We start from the raw sequence: 17,874 nt of genomic DNA, 5'->3' as shown, positions 1-17,874 counted from the left end.
TGATGATCACATTTAACAAAAAATACATATGCAAAACATATTTTTTAAACCATTTTTCTGACTATTGTTTCATATTTCAATCGTTAAAGAGTTAATAAATTAAAGAACCTTTTAAAAGCGATGACATAGATGGAACCATAATGCCAATACAAATAGTGTCTAAAGTACCATATAGCGCACAATTTCTTGGATGAATCTGACTCTTGTGTCCTTCTCTGCCCTTCTATTTAAAACTTTTCTGAGAACCAAGAGAATAATACCTTGCAAATAAATATGGCTTAATGAAGATGAGTTGTATGAACCAGTCTTATGATAGCTTTATTCTTTAATTTAGGAGCTTAATAGAACCCATCCCTATTCATTATACAGAAAAAAAAAACATTCTTCAAAGTTTCTCCTGCTGTGTTCCACAAAAGATAGAAAGTCATTATATAACATGATGGTCAGTAAATGATGCTAGAATTTGTAACTATTCCATACATAAACAGAGAATGTTGTATAGTACTCTATGATAAAGATCTATCAGATAAGTTGGTAAGAGCAGGTAGAAGAAACATTGGTGTGTGCAGAAGTGTGGAACTGTGTCATACCCCTCACCCACACCTTCCCGTATTCTTCTAGCATGCTGTAGCCCGCAGGTTAGAAAAAAAGAACCTTGTAATTTTGTTACAGGGAAAAAGACATGGAGAAATTGGTGTGTTGAAATATTAGGGAGAAGGAAGGATGGGGGTGGAATAAAGCTGAACATCTAATAGTTTAGTGACAGAAAGAAGCAGCTGGATATTTATAAGTGTGCTTGATTGTTATAGTATATCAAATTTAGATTTTATGTGAGATCACAGACAAAAACAAGAACTTACGGAATTTTGAAGAAACTATTTTAAAGTTTATCTGAGGCAGTGGAAAGAAAAAGAGAGACCAACTTGAAGACCACACAACCTAACCAGCTCCATCTGGTCACTTCAGGGGCAACACAGTTGAGCCATTCGGATCTAATCAAGTGTACTGGTGAGTTAGAAACACAGTTTGATTTTGTTCTTTTTTTTTTTTTGTTCCTTTATTTGTCTCTTTAATCATTTCCCAATTGTTTAATTGTAATAAACCCATCCTTACAGAAATAAACGACAGTCTTTTCACTTATTTTTCTATCTCCTACTCTCTGTGATCATTCTCTATTGATGCAATTGTGTCCAGTTTTCATCTTTGAGGCTCTGAGATTTGCATTGTGCGTTATCAGGGCTGACTTTTGTGACAGCATTGCAAACTGGACAATCTTATTTTATTTTTTTTGAATACTGATTACAATAGTCATTCACTACAACCTGCAAGACTACTGTACTTTATCTGTTTCTTTCAATTCCATGCTTTATTTGTATTCTTTTAACTTAACTTTGATATTTCATGTTAAATCTTGACAGTTGCTATGATAAAATAAACTGATAAAACTTTAGTAACCAGTTCTCACTATTAACTAGTTGCTTATTAGCATGCCTATTATCAACGTATTGCCTGTTTATTAGCACTTTTAAAGCACAAGTTCTGATTGACCATATTCTACATCCCTAATCCTGAACTTTACAACTAGCCTACCTTACTAATAAGCAGCAATTTAGGAGTTAATTGAGGAAAAAGTCCTAGTTAATGGTTTGGCAATGGCGAGAATTGGACTTAATAATAAAATAAAGTGTGACCAGTAATCTTAATAAAATAGGAAGTAAAATGTGTTTCTTTCCAGATAAGTGAGGATGTGATCAGTGATATAGCAGCAGTGGCATTCCTAGTAGTTGAGCTCAAAATCACTCAGCAAGTTGTAGCATGTTTTTTTTTTTCTTCGTTTTTCCACTGATGGGAGATTACTGGTTACTGAAATATTTACATTGCAGAGAGCACATCCTTGATACTGGCTCACAATTTATTTGCCTCTGAAGGAAATATTATAAAAGGAAAGTTCACTGTAAAAATACATATATATTTTAAGTTGTTATATTATTGGAGAATGTTTTACAAGAAAATACTATTTCAGTTTCCATTTCCATACTTTGAAAATATTGCATGCTTAACTTTCTTTTTAAATATTTGTAAAAGTTCAGTTTCTCCTATTTTCCCTATTTACTTTCGGTGAAAGGTTAATCCAACAGCAGTTTTTGATTCAGTATATGAAAAAAATTAACAGGTGACAACTTCCCTAACGAAAAAAATAAATTAAATTAAATTATTTATTCATCAATTCATTCATCCGTTCAGGGTTAAAGAAATTAAAAACAGTTTACATCAGCTTCAAATAACATTGCTTGCTGATTCCACCAGGCAGGTGCACCTTTCTGACGCCTTCCTGATAATGGAATCAGATAATGGGACCAGCTCTGTGGAGAGCATGACAAACAGTTACACCATTTTGAAGACCAACATCTTTGTTACCTTTGGGGCCCTCATCCTTGGCATCGTCTTCCTCCTGGGTGTTCCTGGCAACCTCTTCATTATTTGGAGCATCCTGGCACGTGCCCGCAAACGCTCCGTCACTACCCTGCTCATCCTCAACCTGGCTTGTGCAAACGGTTGTCTAATGTGTCTGACTGTTTTCTTTATAATATACCTAGCCAAGCAGAACTGGATATTTGGAACGGTCATGTGCAAGCTGCTTTTTTACTTCTGCAATACAAACATGTATGCTTCTATTATGATCATTACGCTGATGAGACTACACAGACTAGTGGCAGTGATGTGGCCCACATACTTGACTGCCTGCACTCGTAGAGGAACAGTATTACTTGTGCTTGGGGGCCTGTGGATTATCGTATCTCTTTTGGCACTTCCTGAATTAATATTCAGACGAACAGAGAATTACAATAAGGAACGCACTTTTTGTACAACTCATCACAAGTATCCAAAGCATGTGAGTGTCTTTGTTCCACTAATACTTGAGAGAAACACTTTATATCAAACTATTCAGCATTATACTTCATATCTCTCATATAGACTTGCTTTGAATTCCTATTTCCAAAATGTAATTATTATTTTCATTAATGTAATTTTTTTTTTAATTAAAGAATATAGTTTTATCGCTTAGTTATTCATATACTGACAGCCCCAGTTTCTTTTATTAAAAATATCCTAATTATATACTTATAATAATAATAGTAATAATTATAGTGTATGTAAGGAGACTTTGAATATTGTGTTGGACAGCTGGGAGCCTTTAAGACAAAAAGGCTTAGATCCACTAATATAAACACAACTGGCACCAACTTGTGTTCAGTTGGCAGTATTAATTATATTGAAAACAGCTTCAGAGGACTCCAGTATTAATATTACTGTACTACAGGGGTGTCCAAACTCAATCCTGGAGGGCCACTGTCCTGCAGAGTTGAAACCCTGGCCTAAATTCTGCAGGGCAGTGGTTCTCCAGGACCAGGATTGGACATCCCAGCTGTATTATAATATTCAATAACAGGCTATTCCTATAACACAAACTGATTATTTTCTGATAATGAATGGCTGACTTTGCTTATCGCTTACGTATTTCCTTAATTCATACATAATGGTCTTTTATGAACAGGCAGTGTTTCAATACACATTTGAAACAGTGGTGGGCTTCCTGGTGCCATATGTGATCATAGTCAGCAGTTATGTGTGTATCCTTCGCCGCCTCAGACGGACTATGATCAAGAGGACACGGAGTGAGAACCTTATTCAAGCCATTATTGTGATGTTCTGCATTTTTTGGCTTCCTTACCACTGTGTTAATATGGTGCAAGTAAGTCATTTTTATTTCAATCTCTCTTCTTTCCAAATCTTCCTAGGCAAAATGTATGAATTACCATTTGTCTTCTGATCAGGTGGCAGCAGCTGTTACATCAGATGGATTGCTCAAAATGAAGTGAGTTTAAGATTTTAAAGCATGGTGCACAGATATTTCACCAAATGTCAACAGAACCATTGTGACCATCTTCTCTGTCTATCCCCAGACTGGATTCCATCTGGAAGAGCAGCAGTGTTTTTACATTCGCTCTGGCTTTTATAAGTAGTTGTGCCAATCCTTTTCTCTGTGCATTTGCTGGACGCTCCTATATCAAAACTGATGGCCTGGCATTCATGACCAGATTCTTTGAGGGCACGGTCCAGGAGGGCACAGAGAAGCCATCAGAACAGAGGTCATCAGGCTCTAAACCTCACTGGAGCACAGACACATAAAAATTAATCTTGAACAATGAATTAAGATACTTCTGCATCAGCTTTTATTGACTGACTGATACTATATGGAACACACAACAGGTCAAACATTTAATCTAGATAGAGAGCAGCCTAAAGACCTGGTGCTTTTAAATATCATTTGACTTCATTATAAATTAGCTATATGCAGCTTTCATTCATTTTTTTTAATCAGCCTTCCAAGTTTACTGCTGATTGCATGGCTATGACGTATTCATTGGAATAAATCCATACTTGCATTGTGTATATATAAAATTTTGCATTGCCTCCTGTAATTTAACACAAAGATTGCATGAATACTTAACACACCAGTGTATACATTTACAGGACTGGAATTAGTCAGTAGCAAAAGATCACAGGTATTTTAGAGTTCACTTTAGAATATACAACCTAATGCAGGAATCAAACCTTTATGGGCTTTTCTTGGAAAAACAAAAAATGATTTATGCATAAAGCCACTAAATTAGTCACAAAAGGAAATGCCCGATCTCTTTTTATAGTGGACTTTAAAATTCACTGCTTGTACACAATCCACACCATGAATTAGCCATATATTTTAAAATAGGTTTTTATTGTAGTGGTTTCAAATCACTAAATCACTGACAGCATATACACTGCTGGCATTTTTCAGAGTTCCAAGGATAGCAAGCACGCAGACATACTACAGCTTACAATTATATACATACTAGCTTTTCTACAAAATAATTGTAAAAATGGTTTTAAAAAAAAATTCCAAGATGTGGAATTCATTCAAATCCTTTGAAGGAAGTTTGGTCACATGAAGCAAATGCCTAAAAAAGGAAAATACAAAACGTTAAATAAGTGTTTCTTTCGCAGTCTGAATTTACTTGGCAACAATAAAAGACAGCCTACCTTATTCAACACTTCAACCGCTTTCAGTCGCTAAGGTACCTGTAGAATATTAGTGAAGAAATTAGAACGAACATACTAAACTGGGGTTCGTTTTCCTCTGAGCATCTTTTCAATCAGAGCATGTTAATAATCACTGGTTATCAGAAACACGGACACATGCAACTCATCACTTCAGCAAGAGACACTCGCTTGCAAAAGACAGATTTGCACTCACCTCATATTCATACACGCGGGTCCCTGTAAAAGTAAACAAACGTCGCATGTTACAAAAAATCCGAACGTCTAGAAGGTTTACACATAACTGGGGTTGGTTTTCATCGCCTTACACTTTAATCGGGGCATGCTTATAATCAATGGCCATCACATAACACGGAATTCATCACCTACGCGGGAAACATTTGTTTGCACAAAGCACGCGAGATTTGAACTCACCTCATGTCCATAAACGCGGGTTCCTGTAAACAAACACAAGAACTGTATATTAAAATGAATTCTGAGTGAAACAAAAAAAAAAACTCATCGCTTCATGCCGCATCTTTAACCAGTCAGTGCAGTAGGTTTGTAATCATCAGATTCAGGTGAAACACGGACTGCAAAAATCATCATGTCTGGGCTGAACAGCGGCGGACTCGATGCAGACTAAACCTCTACAGTAATAACACGAGGCATCTGGATGTAGTTAGCAAAGCAGATGCACCTGCCAATTCGGCAAGCAACAAAACTTCTCTCAATTAAATCACACAAGCTTTCAGTATTTCTATTAAATATTAAAACAATTATGAACTTACGGAGTACAATCCAATGGGTCCGTCACATCGATATGATTGGGAAAACACCTCTTTTGACTATTTATATTTTACAGTAAAAAAAAAAACCGGAGGCAGGCTAAATGCTTCAATTTACAACACACGTAGGCTGAACCGATATACATAAGAAACTAAATTAGTTTCGAAGTACTAAAAAAATAAACAAGAGCATTCAAACTACAAAAATTTCGACTAATAAGAGACACACAGATGTTACACCTTCACTGACCGTCGCCAGCAGAAAGGACGTTACGCTGGCAAGAGGTCGTATTTATCTCCTAATCAACCACGTGTTTCTACAGGAAACAAGCGCTTCCGGTTGCGGCACCCCCACCCCCACAACTGATTATCAACTGGATCAAAGTGAACTCATTAAATTCAGTAAGATTTGATGTGACTTATGTATGGAAAAGTTTTGATTAATTCTTATATTGTATTCATTGTCAGCATATCTAGCATGACGGATTTAATAGTCATTGTATGCCCAATTAATTTGACTAGATGTCTTAAAAAGAGAAATATTACAAAAAGTTCATGTTTATAGAGTGGACATGATTTACCATGTCATATTTGTAGTATCATATTACTAATTGCTACGTAATAGCACTGGTACATGTAAACATTTAAGTACAATAATGCTGATAGTTCAGAGTTGTGATAGGGTAACCTGCTGCCCTTATCAACATGGCTGCGGTTACGGTCCAGTTTGTGTCGATCACACGGTAAACATACGACGTTCTCATTGGTTTAACCTTCGAAGGCAGAGAGGTGAAAAAGAAGTGGATTTCTGCAAGTTATCAGGATAAACGGACTGTACTTTAGAAGCACAATGAGAGTTGTAATAGGTATAACACTTATATTCATTTTCCCATTGTCACTGCGTGTTAGCGTAACAAAACAGCGTATTTTGAGTGCTAGTGTGTAACACTTACAGCCTGTTGTGATATAAACATAGCTCTGTTATATTCAAATACGTAGTAAATGTATTAAAATATCCTGTCAGTTTCTTTGAACGCATGGTATCTTGTTCTTATTGCATGACTGGCTTCATTTATCAGTTGGTTATAGTATAAACGAGAATTTAATTTTGCTTGAGGTGATGTTTCGTAAGTGCTTTAACAGCGCATGCGCGTCTACACGTGCGCGGGATGGTTGCAAAACACAATAATTATGTAAAAATGTCATTACGTAAAATAATGTCATGATTTGATTCAAATTCCTGTACATTATGGGAAAAGAAATCTAAACTCCATATTCTAGTTGCTATACTGTAAATGCAGTAAGATAATTTTGCTTTCCCCCAACCTTTTTCCCCCACCTTTTCACTCTCATCAGGCGGAGGATCAGGATTTGTGGGTCGTGAGCTGACAAGGTTGTTGAAAAGCAAAGGTCATGAAATCACACTTATATCCAGGCAGCCTGGACCAGGAAAAATAACATGGGTATGGTTTAACTTATATTTAAGATATGCACTAAAGTCGACTTTTACTTTTACTTTTGATTTCAAGCCGAAGTAATACCTTGATATTAACCTGATTACAATGTTATTCAGTATTAAAACAATAATAATGACTTGTAATAATAAGTAACTTATAATAATGCCCAGATCTGGGGTCATTCATGTGTAATGTTAAAATACCCCTTATTTGTAAAGTTAAATGTAAATGTTGCATTTTGGAAAGTTTGACTGAGGTTTAACTGTCCTAACAGGCTGATGTAGAGTCAGGAGGCCTCCCGCCATGTGAGGGTGCTGTGAATCTAGCAGGGGAAAGTATTATGAATCCTTTAAGATGGTAAGGATTTTGTTTATAGACATGTAAATAAGTAATTGCATCAAAATAATGAGTTCTTATTTTTAATATGGTTATGTTAATATAATTTAAATGTTTTCTCTAGGTGGAATGAAAGTTACAAAAAAGATCTGGTCTCGAGCCGAGTAAACACGACCAGAATTCTTGCCCAAGCTATTGCTGCTTCATCTACTCCACCGCATTCATGGGTGCTTGTTACAGGAGTAGGTAAATAACTGGTGTTTCATAGCAAGCTAGATATAATAGTATTTAAATAATGAATAATAAACACATCTGTCTCCATTCATGTTCTTGTCTCCTCTATACTGATTTGATCAGTTAATGTAGAAAAGTCAATTATACAAAATAATGTTTTCTGTCTACAGTTATTATTATAATGTAATTCCTAAGGCAGCCTTTACATGCAGCTGTCTCTGATTTTGTCTTCAGCGTGTTATAAACCTAGTCTTCAAACCCAGTACACTGAGGAGAGCGAATGGACACCATTTGACTTCCTGTCTCGTTTGGTGAAAGAGTGGGAGGCGGCAGGGCAGCTACCTGAAAACAGTGCTAAGAAAACAAGACAAGTGATCATCAGACCAGGTGAATCTGAACAAATGTCTCACCAGAGTGCTAGCAATGTAACGAAACAAAATGTATTAAATTACATTTTAAAATTTGTTAAAATAGAAAAAAAAAGTAAAAAATGTTTTTAATCTTACTGTTTTTACTGTATTTTTTGACAAATAAATGCAGCCTTTGTGAGCATAAGAGAATCAAAAACAGAAATAAATCTGCCAAACCTTAGTAGTGTAATTATGTACTTTCTTCCACTCACCCTCAGGTGCAGTGTTAGGGCGTGACGGTGGAGCCATGAAACAGATGTTGATTCCCTTCTGGCTTGGCCTGGGTGGGACGCTTGGCTCAGGACGACAGCCCTTCCCTTGGATCCATCTGTCAGACCTTGCTGGCATCATCGCCCATGCTTTGGAGCCCAAAGAGGAGCTATCCACAGAGCCAGATGTATTAAATGGAGTTGCACCTGCACTGAATACCAATTTTGAATTCACTAAGGAATTGGGCAGGACTCTAAAAAGACCTACTATCTTCCCTGTGCCTGGCTTTTTCTTGGATGTCTTCCTTGGTTCTGAAAGAGCTGTCATCCTCACACAAGGCCAGAAAGTGGTACCTAAGAAAACTCTTGAGTCTGGCTTTAAGTTTCAATACCCAGATCTTACATCTGCTTTAAAAGAAATAGTTGGATATTAGTAATCAGTCAAGAGAATTGAGGAGATTGTGTTTTTTTTTAAGAAGACAAGTGCAATACATTTCTTGAAATTTATCATTTTAAATGTAAACTGAGCATTTAAAAATAAAGCTTGATTGTACTTGCTTGATTTAATGTAGATACTCAGAAATATACATTGTTTTCATCCCCTTTTCTGTCCCCCTTAAGAATCAGTCATTTTTGTCTGTGTGTACAATAAATGTTCACATGAAAATTATTGTCTAGCTGTGGTATATTCCATCATTATATAATCACAGCAGATGTTATGTCTCATGATTTTTTGTGGCTATATTTGGCTCATCAGTCTGATCCATGGGGTCATCCTCTACAAGCAACATTAATATATTTTTCTTCAAACATTACTTTTAGAACAAATGCACATCAGGACATGATAAAATCTATATATGGACACAATTCACTTACACCAACTGTTTAATGTTAGATATACTCAGTAAGCTTGCACATCAGCACATGATAAAATCTATATATGGACACAATTCACTTACACCAACTGTTTAATGTTAGATATACTCAGTAAGCTTGCACATCAGCACATGATAAAATCTATATATGGACACAATTCACTTACACCAACTGTTTAATGTTAGATATACTCAGTAAGCTTGCACATCAGCACATGATAAAATCTATATATGGACACAATTCACTTACACCAACTGTTTAATGTTAGATACACTCAGTAAGCTTCTTATGTGATATATCACATTACTGAACTGCTTTAAAACTATAGAAATATTACCAAAAAAAAAAAAAAAATGCAAACCTCAAAATGAATCATGTTTATATATAGCACATAAGTTAAACATGGAATTGGTAGCGGAAAGTTACTATTCAAAATCCTGCACATAGAAACACCCAGCAGTTTGAAAACACCCTCATGGTGATAAACGCCCACTTTTGCTCGAAAAAAGATTCAATGATACGTCATGCATAAAATACCCAATCACTGCGAAATAATTTACATAAACACCATCCTTATCGTTTGGCTTGAGAATAATGAGGAACACTAATTAATTAAAAACCAAACACTTATCTGGGAAACGAAGCTGTCCTGAAATCTATGTACGTTTTAGAAATGTTTATAAAATGTGTATAAAACCGACCTCACCGACTCACCGTCATTGTAAAGAGTCGCTCAGTTACGAGGCTTCATAAGGATCCACAGTCTACGTCATTAACCGGAGCGGTAGGAAGCTTACTGTAGAGGTCACGTGCAGAGTGCTCGTCACTCGTCCAATTACCTCGGGGAAGGTCTGAGACAAGAGCCAATCGCTGTCCTCACAGGACATCATCTGAACAGATGAGCGAGCGCACAGAAACGTGGGTCATAGCGCGGAATTCTCGCACGAGACGTTGATATCCGCGCAGTTTCAGCGGTTCAACTGATGCGATCCCCGCTGACTTGGAAACACTCGCGGCTGGCGAATGAGTTCAATGTGTAAGCTAGTACATGATACTAGAACCCAATTCAGACTACTCTCCCTCCGCTCTTTTGCGCTAATTTTCTTAACAAGATAAATGACAGCGACAGATATACTATTTATTTTAAAATAAAGCTATTTAACATACATTCGTCTGCCTAGTAAACACATGCTTATCCACGATTATCAAAACCAATAATAAATTAGATCCTCATTGGGTCATCGGCAATAAGCCTTCAAAATAAATCCGTACAGAAACAAGCTCAGTGCTGAGTTCGTTCCTAGACAAAAAGGTCCGGGCTAATATCCTTTTCGCGCCATTCGGTGCACACCGAAGTAGAGATCTTAAATCTTAGGTAGGTGCTGAAAACCATTTAAATCGTGTGTTTATTTACATTTTACATGTTGTAACATTTCTCTAAAGTTCTTTCGATGCAGTAACCATGGTTATGGGATGATTATGAGGAAGTAGATATTTAAACTCAAATGATGTATTCATTCACCACGTTTCTGGATAACTCCGTTTATGTAACACTTGCGTAATAAGTAAACAACCGGTGCGGGAAACCTTTCTTTTCATTTCAGCTGTTTAACTGAAAGCATGCGTCGAACGAGGAGTTGCCGGAGCAAGTCTGTGGCAGAGACTCAAGAGGCGAAGACAAGTATGAATTCACTTTCTGTGGACATGCCAAAACAGCTCAAAGTTTCATAACCAGCATTTACAGTGCGTCAGTCAAGCACTGAAAGCTGAAAAAAAAAAAACATTCACACCAATTGCTTTTTCTAAGAAAATGGGTGTAAATCCACAACCACACCAGTTTGATCGTATTTAATCACTTTGATTGTATAGGCGTGACCCTGTTTTAGTTTTAGATATTCATATTTCACACAATGATTAACTGAATATTTAATTCTTCTCAGTTTGGCAGTGGAAGGGAGATGATGGTGAGTGGGAGCCGTATCCTCCAGAGGTTTGTGTCCAGCTGGATACAGCAAAGCAGGCCGGAGAAAAGTCCATGTCACTGGCGATCGGACCTGGTTATGAGGTGGATCTTGTGAAAATGACTCAGACTAATACCGTCACCAAGTATAAACGAAAAATACGCCTTCAGAAAGTGAAGTCAGGTATGTCTGTGTGTACCTGTGTCTGATGTTGCATCAGTATTTGTCACAGAAATCTAATAGCTGTTTGCTTATTGCATTGCAGAAGATGTAGATGAAGGGAATGCCCCGAATGGCAAAAATGGAGATGTTGTTCAGGTTAAAGAGGAGAAAGAGGAGGAAGAGGAGCAACCGGTTTCTAAGAAGAGACGCAATGAAGGGAGGAGTCAGAGAGCGAACAAAGTCAAGCCCGTTGTAAAAGAGGAGAGTGGAGGTGATGCTTCTTTGTTAGATTAACTTCCTTTTCTTTTTGTCTGATGTTACCAATCCCTCTTAGTTTTCAACCCCTCTGCTTCAATCAGCTGTCAAATTGAGACCACTTTCCACAATCCATTATATTCCTATTGGACAGAATTTGTACTGTCCTATGTTCATATATATATATATATATATATATATATATATATATATATATATATATATATATATGTTAAATATCTTTCAATCTCCTATGCATGACATTACATAAGTTTCAAATTGACTTTAACTGTTGTTTTGTTTCTTTCCCATCTCATGTTCTGAAGAAGAGGTTGTGAAGACGGTCATTATGAAAGGAAAAGCCCCGGTTGATCCAGAATGCAAAGCTAAAATTGGAAAGGTAATTACTTTGAATGCGTCATAGGTTCATGTGAAGTGAAATTACTTTACAGCATTTGACTACTGTGTAATCACCTTTAAAATATTTTAAAACATCCCTATTCTTCTAAATATAGACCTTGTTAACTTCAGTGCATTCTTCTCATTAGATTTCTTTTCTCTGGTTATTCACAGGCCCACATCTACAGTGAGGGGGCTGATGTATATGATGTTATGCTGAATCAGGTGGATATTGAAGATTCAAAAGTTTGGGGTCGATAAGATTTTCTTTTGTGAAAGGCTGATGATACACAGGGTGCTTGGCCACTTTCCCATTTGGAATGGGTAACAAATTTATATCTGGATACTTTAGATCAGTTGTGGACCCTGTGTCTATCCTGGTTCCTCGTTGACAGCAACATTGCGCAAAATTGCCAAGTGTATCATGTCTCTTATGCTGACGGTTATGTTTATTTGATCAAAAACAAAAAACGTAATATTGTGGAATATAATTGAAAAGGACTGTTATCTGTATGGATATATTTTTAAAAAAGTAATTATTTTTGTGATAGCAAAACTAGATTTTCAACAGCCATCACTCCAGTCTTCAGTGTCACATGATCCTTTAGAAATTACTTTAATATCCTGATGTGGTACTCAAGAAACATTTCTCATTAGTAGCAATGTTGAAAACATTTGTTTAATATTTTGCTATAGAAAATAGAAAGTTCAAAAGAACAGCATTTATTTGAAACAGAAATCTTTTGTAAAATTTTAAATGGCTTAAACTGTAAATTCTGATAAGTGTAATGCATCCATGCTGATTACAAACTCTCTTTCTTTCTATGAAAAAAAAATATTTTCAAAAAAAAAAATATATATATTGACCCTAAACTTTTGAAGGTTTGTGTATATGAAAACAATGTGCAGTATATGACATTGTGTGATATCCTTTTCTTTGGCTTTTAAATGTTACAGACTAACCTTCAGTTCAACAACAATAAATATTACCTGATTCAGCTTCTTCAGGACGACAATGGAAAAGCTTACAGTGTTTGGATGAGGTGGGGACGAGGTATGTACTGAAACACCTCAGATGCTCTTTTATTATCATAAGACATTATCATCCATGTTCTTGTTGTGTTTTTCTCTTCAGTGGGAAAAGTAGGACAGAACAGCTTGGTTAACTGTGGGGGCAATCTTGCTCAGGCTAAAGACACCTTCAAAAAGAAGTAATTCTTTTATATTTTATTTACTCTTATAAGATATAAGAAAGATTTTGCTAATAATCTGCCTATATGCAGATTCTTTGACAAGACCAAGAATGAGTGGGAGCATCGAGCAAATTTTGAGAAAGTTGCAGGAAAATATGACATGGTATTTGTAGACTACAGCACTGAAGACAAGGTAAAAAGACCCCAATATCACATGATCCATTGCGCTGCATTACATTTGTTTCATTCCTCATTAGTGATTTTTCCTCTCACCAGGAGAAGGACAAGGCTGTGGTATCCTCTCCTTCTGAAATAAAGCCCTGCCAACTGAACAGCAAGGTCCAGTCTCTGCTAGAGCTTATATGTGACCTCAAAGCCATGGAAGAGTGTGTGCTAGAAATGAAGTATGACACCAAAAAAGCCCCACTCGGTGAGTGTGTGTGTATTTTTGTACCAAACTGATAGAATGAATCTTGTATATTCTTAGTGATTGATGAATGTATTCAAGCTAAAAAACGCAAACATATTTATATGATACAACTGCAAATGAAAACCATTAAATTATTATTATTATTAATTTTGCTAAAGGAAAACTAACTACAGAGCAAATTCGAGCTGGCTATGCCTCTTTGAAGAGGATTGAGGAGTGTATAAAGAAAAAGAGGAGTAATAAGGAACTCCTAGAAGCATGCAACCAGTTTTACACTCGCATCCCCCATGACTTCGGGTAAGTTACTTTACTATTCAAAGGCTTGGGGTCAAATTAATTAACTAATACTTTTATTTCACAATGATACATCAATTGATCAAAAGTGAAAGTAAAGACTTCATATTGTTTATATATATATATATATATATATATATATGAAGAGTTTCGTTGCAAAACGAGATATATCCATTTTGAGAAATGTTGGTTTTTAAGACATCAACAGTCAAGTTCATTCACAATTTTTTGTACATTAAACTATTACCTGAGCTCAGTGAAGGCCAGGGACACAATATTCTTCAAATCCAGGATATTTTTTATTAAATTTTAAGTCCAAATAGTTCATAAATAAGTCAAAAACCATGCCAAAATGCAACATATTTATCTTAACATTGTTAAACATCTTAAATTGGTTAAAAAAAACAATACATCATAAATATATGGAATAGTATATACAAATATTGATTAATAATAATAAGATTCTGAGTTAGTTTTGGCCAGAACATACACAACATAACATTTCTTTTCTTTTTTGCAAAACGCAATGCAAAGGCGGGTTTACGCGCGCCTGGAGGTCTCGCGGAGCGATGGCGTTTAGCGCGGCGCGGAAGACGCGAATTCGCCTCATTCAAGCGTCTAGAGACACCTTTGACTTTCAAAATAGGGGTTTTAAAGAAATATTTTATAAAAATCATTCACGCCAGACGCTCTATTCGCGTTTGGTGTGAACACCGCAACCTCCCTGGCTTTCTTCTTGACATCATCGGAGACTCGTTCCCTGCTGCATTTGTTTATTGTTGACAGACGCAGGAGTATTTTATCCTGGTCCACTTTTCGTAAAATCACTGAGCAAACTCTGAGCACTTCACCGGGCGGTGACTCTCTCCTCGTGACATCCTGAGCTCGCGCAGCGTTTTGTGAAAAAATAAATTTTGTAGTAGGCTTAAAATGTACATTTTTAAATCTTATTAATGGCAGCAATTCACACATAGATTAAGGTACATCTGAACAGTGATTTCCAATAATAAAATCCAAATGTCAAAAAATGGCGTTTATCGCGTTTTGCAACCAAACTCTTCATATATATATGAAGTATATTAAAATAGAAAACAGTTATTTTAAATTGTAATAATATTTTACAATTTTGCTGTTTTTATTTTGAAAAAATAAATAAAAATGCTACCTCAGCAAGAATGAGAACTTTCTCAAACACGCAAAAAAAAAAAAAAAAAATCAGGCCCCTACATTTTTAACAATAGTGGCTAATATGGCCTACTGATCTAGTGTTTTTATATTTGTTGGTCCTGATAACTTGCTGTTCATTCAGGTTGCGGACACCCCCTATAATACGCACAGAGGCTGAGCTAAAGGAGAAAATTACTTTGCTTGAGGTGAGACATTGTAATTGCTGCTCAATCTTGCTGATGTTGAATAGCTTGAATTGATTGACTGTTTAAATTTACTGCATTCTTATAGAGTTCTATCTTTATAGTCATGTTTTTTTCTTTTTTTTAGGCTTTATGTGACATCCAGATAGCAGTGAAAATGGTTCAGTCTAGTGTTCAGAACGATGAGCATCCTTTGGACAGACAGTATCGTTCTCTACAATGTCGATTGCAGCCACTGGATTCTAACAGCAATGAATACAAGGTACAGTGTGGGACTTTTTTTATGGCTGAAGTACAATATAATATTAATAAAATAATTTTGGATGATTAAATGGTCTGTTTAAATATGCAGTTTTAGACACAAACTGTCTGTCTTTGTGAAGGTTATAGAGAAATATCTTCAGTCCACTCATGCACCCACCCATACTGACTACACAATGACCATTCTGGACATCTTTGCTGTAGAAAGAGAGGGCGAGAGGGACAGCTTCTGCTCTCAGATGGAAAACAAGTACTAAACCAGCTTCCTCAGTTATACTTTCTCACTTATGTTATGATCTTATGTAAACAGGAACTACCTTAAATTCTGGTCTAGTGTGTGTCTCATCTGATTTCACTGAATTACAGCAATCATATTTCAGATAGTACAAGTGGTTTTTGTTGTTGTGGATACTAGAATGCTCCTGTGGCATGGTTCCCGTCTGTCGAACTGGGTGGGGATCCTGAGTCAGGGGCTGCGAGTGGCCCCTCCAGAGGCTCCAGTGACCGGATACATGGTGAGACGCAGAGATATACTGAGTTTATACAAATACTATAAATATATTATCGGTTTCCCAGCATTAAAGCATTCTTTTTAAAAAGCAATATAATTGTAACTTTTCCTCCCCCTAAAGTTTGGTAAGGGGGTCTACTTTGCAGACATGTCATCTAAAAGTGCCAATTACTGCTTTGCCAATCAAAAGAACAACCAAGGACTCTTGTTGCTCAGCGAGGTTGGTATCTAAACATCAAAATATCTGCTCCCAGTTCCACAATATTTTTATGGAAACTGATACTTTTTTCAGGATACTTGGATGAATAGAAAGTTGGATAAAAATGGCTTCAGTGATCTTACACTTATTTTTAAAGATTAAAAAAAGCTAAAATGATTACAAGTTGCTGATTACAGGAAAAAGTAACTTCAGTATTTTGTTCACAGGTTGCCCTTGGGAATAGTAATGAACTTTTGGATGCAGATTACACTGCTGACCAACTGCCTTCTGGGAAACATAGCACAAGAGGCCTGGGGCAGACTGCGCCTGACCCTAACAACTATGTTGCATTGTGAGTTTGCGTTTCAATTTTCTGCTTTGTAATACATGATTACGTTTTTAAGCTTGTGATTAAGTGCTTTACTGACAAATCTTTTCTCATTCTCTCTCAGGGATGGTGTGACAGTACCCATGGGGCCCTCTGTGAAGACCGGGGTGGGGCAGAAGGGAGGTTACAGCCTGCTTTATAATGAGTACATCGTGTATAACCCTGCTCAGATACTGATGAAGTATCTCCTCCGGGTTCAGTTTAACTTTTCTTCGCTGTGGTGAGGCAGTCTGGATTCTTTACATTTAGAGCAGTTTTTACAGGTGAAGGAGTCACACTATAGTTATACTGTATGTAGTACATGTGTTCATAAATATAAAAAGACTTAAACATATTGTTCTTTAAATGTCTGTTGTGACTTCGATAGCTATCTGAAGTCGAGTAATTTCCATTGACATAATATTGCAATTATTAATCAAAATAAAAAATGACATTTTCTACTGTTATACTGTGTTTTATATGGTTTTGTTTAACCTTTTCTGTAAATCTGTGAAATTCAAACAACAGAATCTATTAGTTTGGTAGAATGTTTATGACTATTACACTGAATCATTAATTGAGCAGCAGTACATCAAAATTAATATAAGGGGGAATGTTAAGATAAAAAAAAAAGCTGATAAATTCAATATTTACATGATGGTTGTAGAAATACACCTTTATAAAAAAAAGTTTTGTGTTTTGTGTGAGAGAGTATATTAATGGGCCTCATGTAAATCGATATTTACTATGTAAATACCATTTTCAGAATGGTTGTATGAGCACTTTGACTATATTATGACTATAATATACGACTATATATATGACTATATTACATATGTCTATGCATAAACATTGCTTTGGTCCACCCCAAATCATGATGTAGAGAAATATCACAATGATATCCACTTAAAGGAACAGCATATATTAAAATGTCTAGTTTAAAAACTGATAATTATTATAAAAGCTACTCTAGCATTGGAGTAGTTTGAACCAGAGCATTTGATTTAGAAAATAAGTGGATTACAGAGAAGCAAATGTAAGCAATTTGTTGCCTGTACACTTAAGTACCAGAATGCACCATTT

At 36.0% G+C, this 17,874-nt stretch overlaps 3 protein-coding genes and 2 long non-coding RNA genes across 8 annotated transcripts; 3 read left to right on the top strand and 2 right to left on the bottom strand.

The window, feature by feature from the left end:
* Window positions 1–612: 612 nt before the first annotated feature.
* LOC113045012 (leukotriene B4 receptor 1-like) lies at window positions 613–4,923 on the top strand. Its single transcript, XM_026205112.1, has 5 exons — window positions 613–1,008; window positions 2,308–2,893; window positions 3,557–3,754; window positions 3,837–3,877; window positions 3,966–4,923. The coding sequence occupies exons 2-5, from the start codon at window positions 2,339–2,341 to the stop codon at window positions 4,189–4,191; spliced, it is 1,020 nt and encodes a 339-aa protein (XP_026060897.1). The 5' UTR covers window positions 613–1,008; window positions 2,308–2,338; the 3' UTR covers window positions 4,192–4,923.
* On the bottom strand, window positions 4,762–6,143 carry LOC113045014 (uncharacterized). Its single transcript, XR_003275947.1, has 5 exons — window positions 5,871–6,143; window positions 5,515–5,537; window positions 5,297–5,319; window positions 5,083–5,121; window positions 4,762–5,000 (listed from the first exon to the last, which is right to left on the bottom strand). It is a non-coding gene; the product is annotated as an uncharacterized LOC113045014 (long non-coding RNA).
* Window positions 6,144–6,586: 443 nt separating this feature from the next.
* sdr39u1 (short chain dehydrogenase/reductase family 39U, member 1) lies at window positions 6,587–9,183 on the top strand. The gene is made up of 6 exons (XM_026205114.1): window positions 6,587–6,733; window positions 7,224–7,330; window positions 7,599–7,681; window positions 7,785–7,906; window positions 8,129–8,281; window positions 8,523–9,183. The coding sequence occupies exons 1-6, from the start codon at window positions 6,718–6,720 to the stop codon at window positions 8,945–8,947; spliced, it is 906 nt and encodes a 301-aa protein (XP_026060899.1). The 5' UTR covers window positions 6,587–6,717; the 3' UTR covers window positions 8,948–9,183.
* LOC113045015 (uncharacterized) lies at window positions 8,552–10,392 on the bottom strand. The gene is made up of 3 exons (XR_003275948.1): window positions 10,104–10,392; window positions 8,782–8,918; window positions 8,552–8,683 (listed from the first exon to the last, which is right to left on the bottom strand). It is a non-coding gene; the product is annotated as an uncharacterized LOC113045015 (long non-coding RNA).
* A 252-nt stretch (window positions 10,393–10,644) lies between these two features.
* LOC113045010 (poly [ADP-ribose] polymerase 2-like) lies at window positions 10,645–17,258 on the top strand. 4 transcript variants are annotated; one of them, XM_026205109.1, is made up of 18 exons: window positions 10,645–10,764; window positions 10,994–11,070; window positions 11,330–11,533; window positions 11,616–11,783; window positions 12,097–12,167; window positions 12,341–12,391; window positions 13,124–13,220; window positions 13,302–13,377; window positions 13,450–13,552; window positions 13,636–13,789; window positions 13,948–14,086; window positions 15,393–15,456; window positions 15,581–15,715; window positions 15,837–15,964; window positions 16,130–16,229; window positions 16,347–16,445; window positions 16,652–16,776; window positions 16,877–17,258. In XM_026205109.1, exons 2-18 carry the CDS (start codon window positions 11,010–11,012, stop codon window positions 17,034–17,036), a joined length of 1,935 nt encoding a protein of 644 aa, XP_026060894.1. In that variant the 5' UTR covers window positions 10,645–10,764; window positions 10,994–11,009; the 3' UTR covers window positions 17,037–17,258. The 4 variants fall into 4 exon arrangements, with proteins under 4 accessions (XP_026060894.1, XP_026060896.1, XP_026060895.1 ...); XM_026205108.1 differs by having other exon boundaries at window positions 10,646–10,764; window positions 12,094–12,167; XM_026205111.1 differs by lacking the exon at window positions 12,341–12,391.
* Window positions 17,259–17,874: the final 616 nt, after the last annotated feature.

The sequence above is a fragment of the Carassius auratus genome, chromosome 27, assembly GCF_003368295.1.
Source record: "Carassius auratus strain Wakin chromosome 27, ASM336829v1, whole genome shotgun sequence".
In the NCBI taxonomy this organism is placed as follows: domain Eukaryota; kingdom Metazoa; phylum Chordata; class Actinopteri; order Cypriniformes; family Cyprinidae; genus Carassius; species Carassius auratus.
This window is presented reverse-complemented; position numbering and strand designations above follow the sequence as displayed.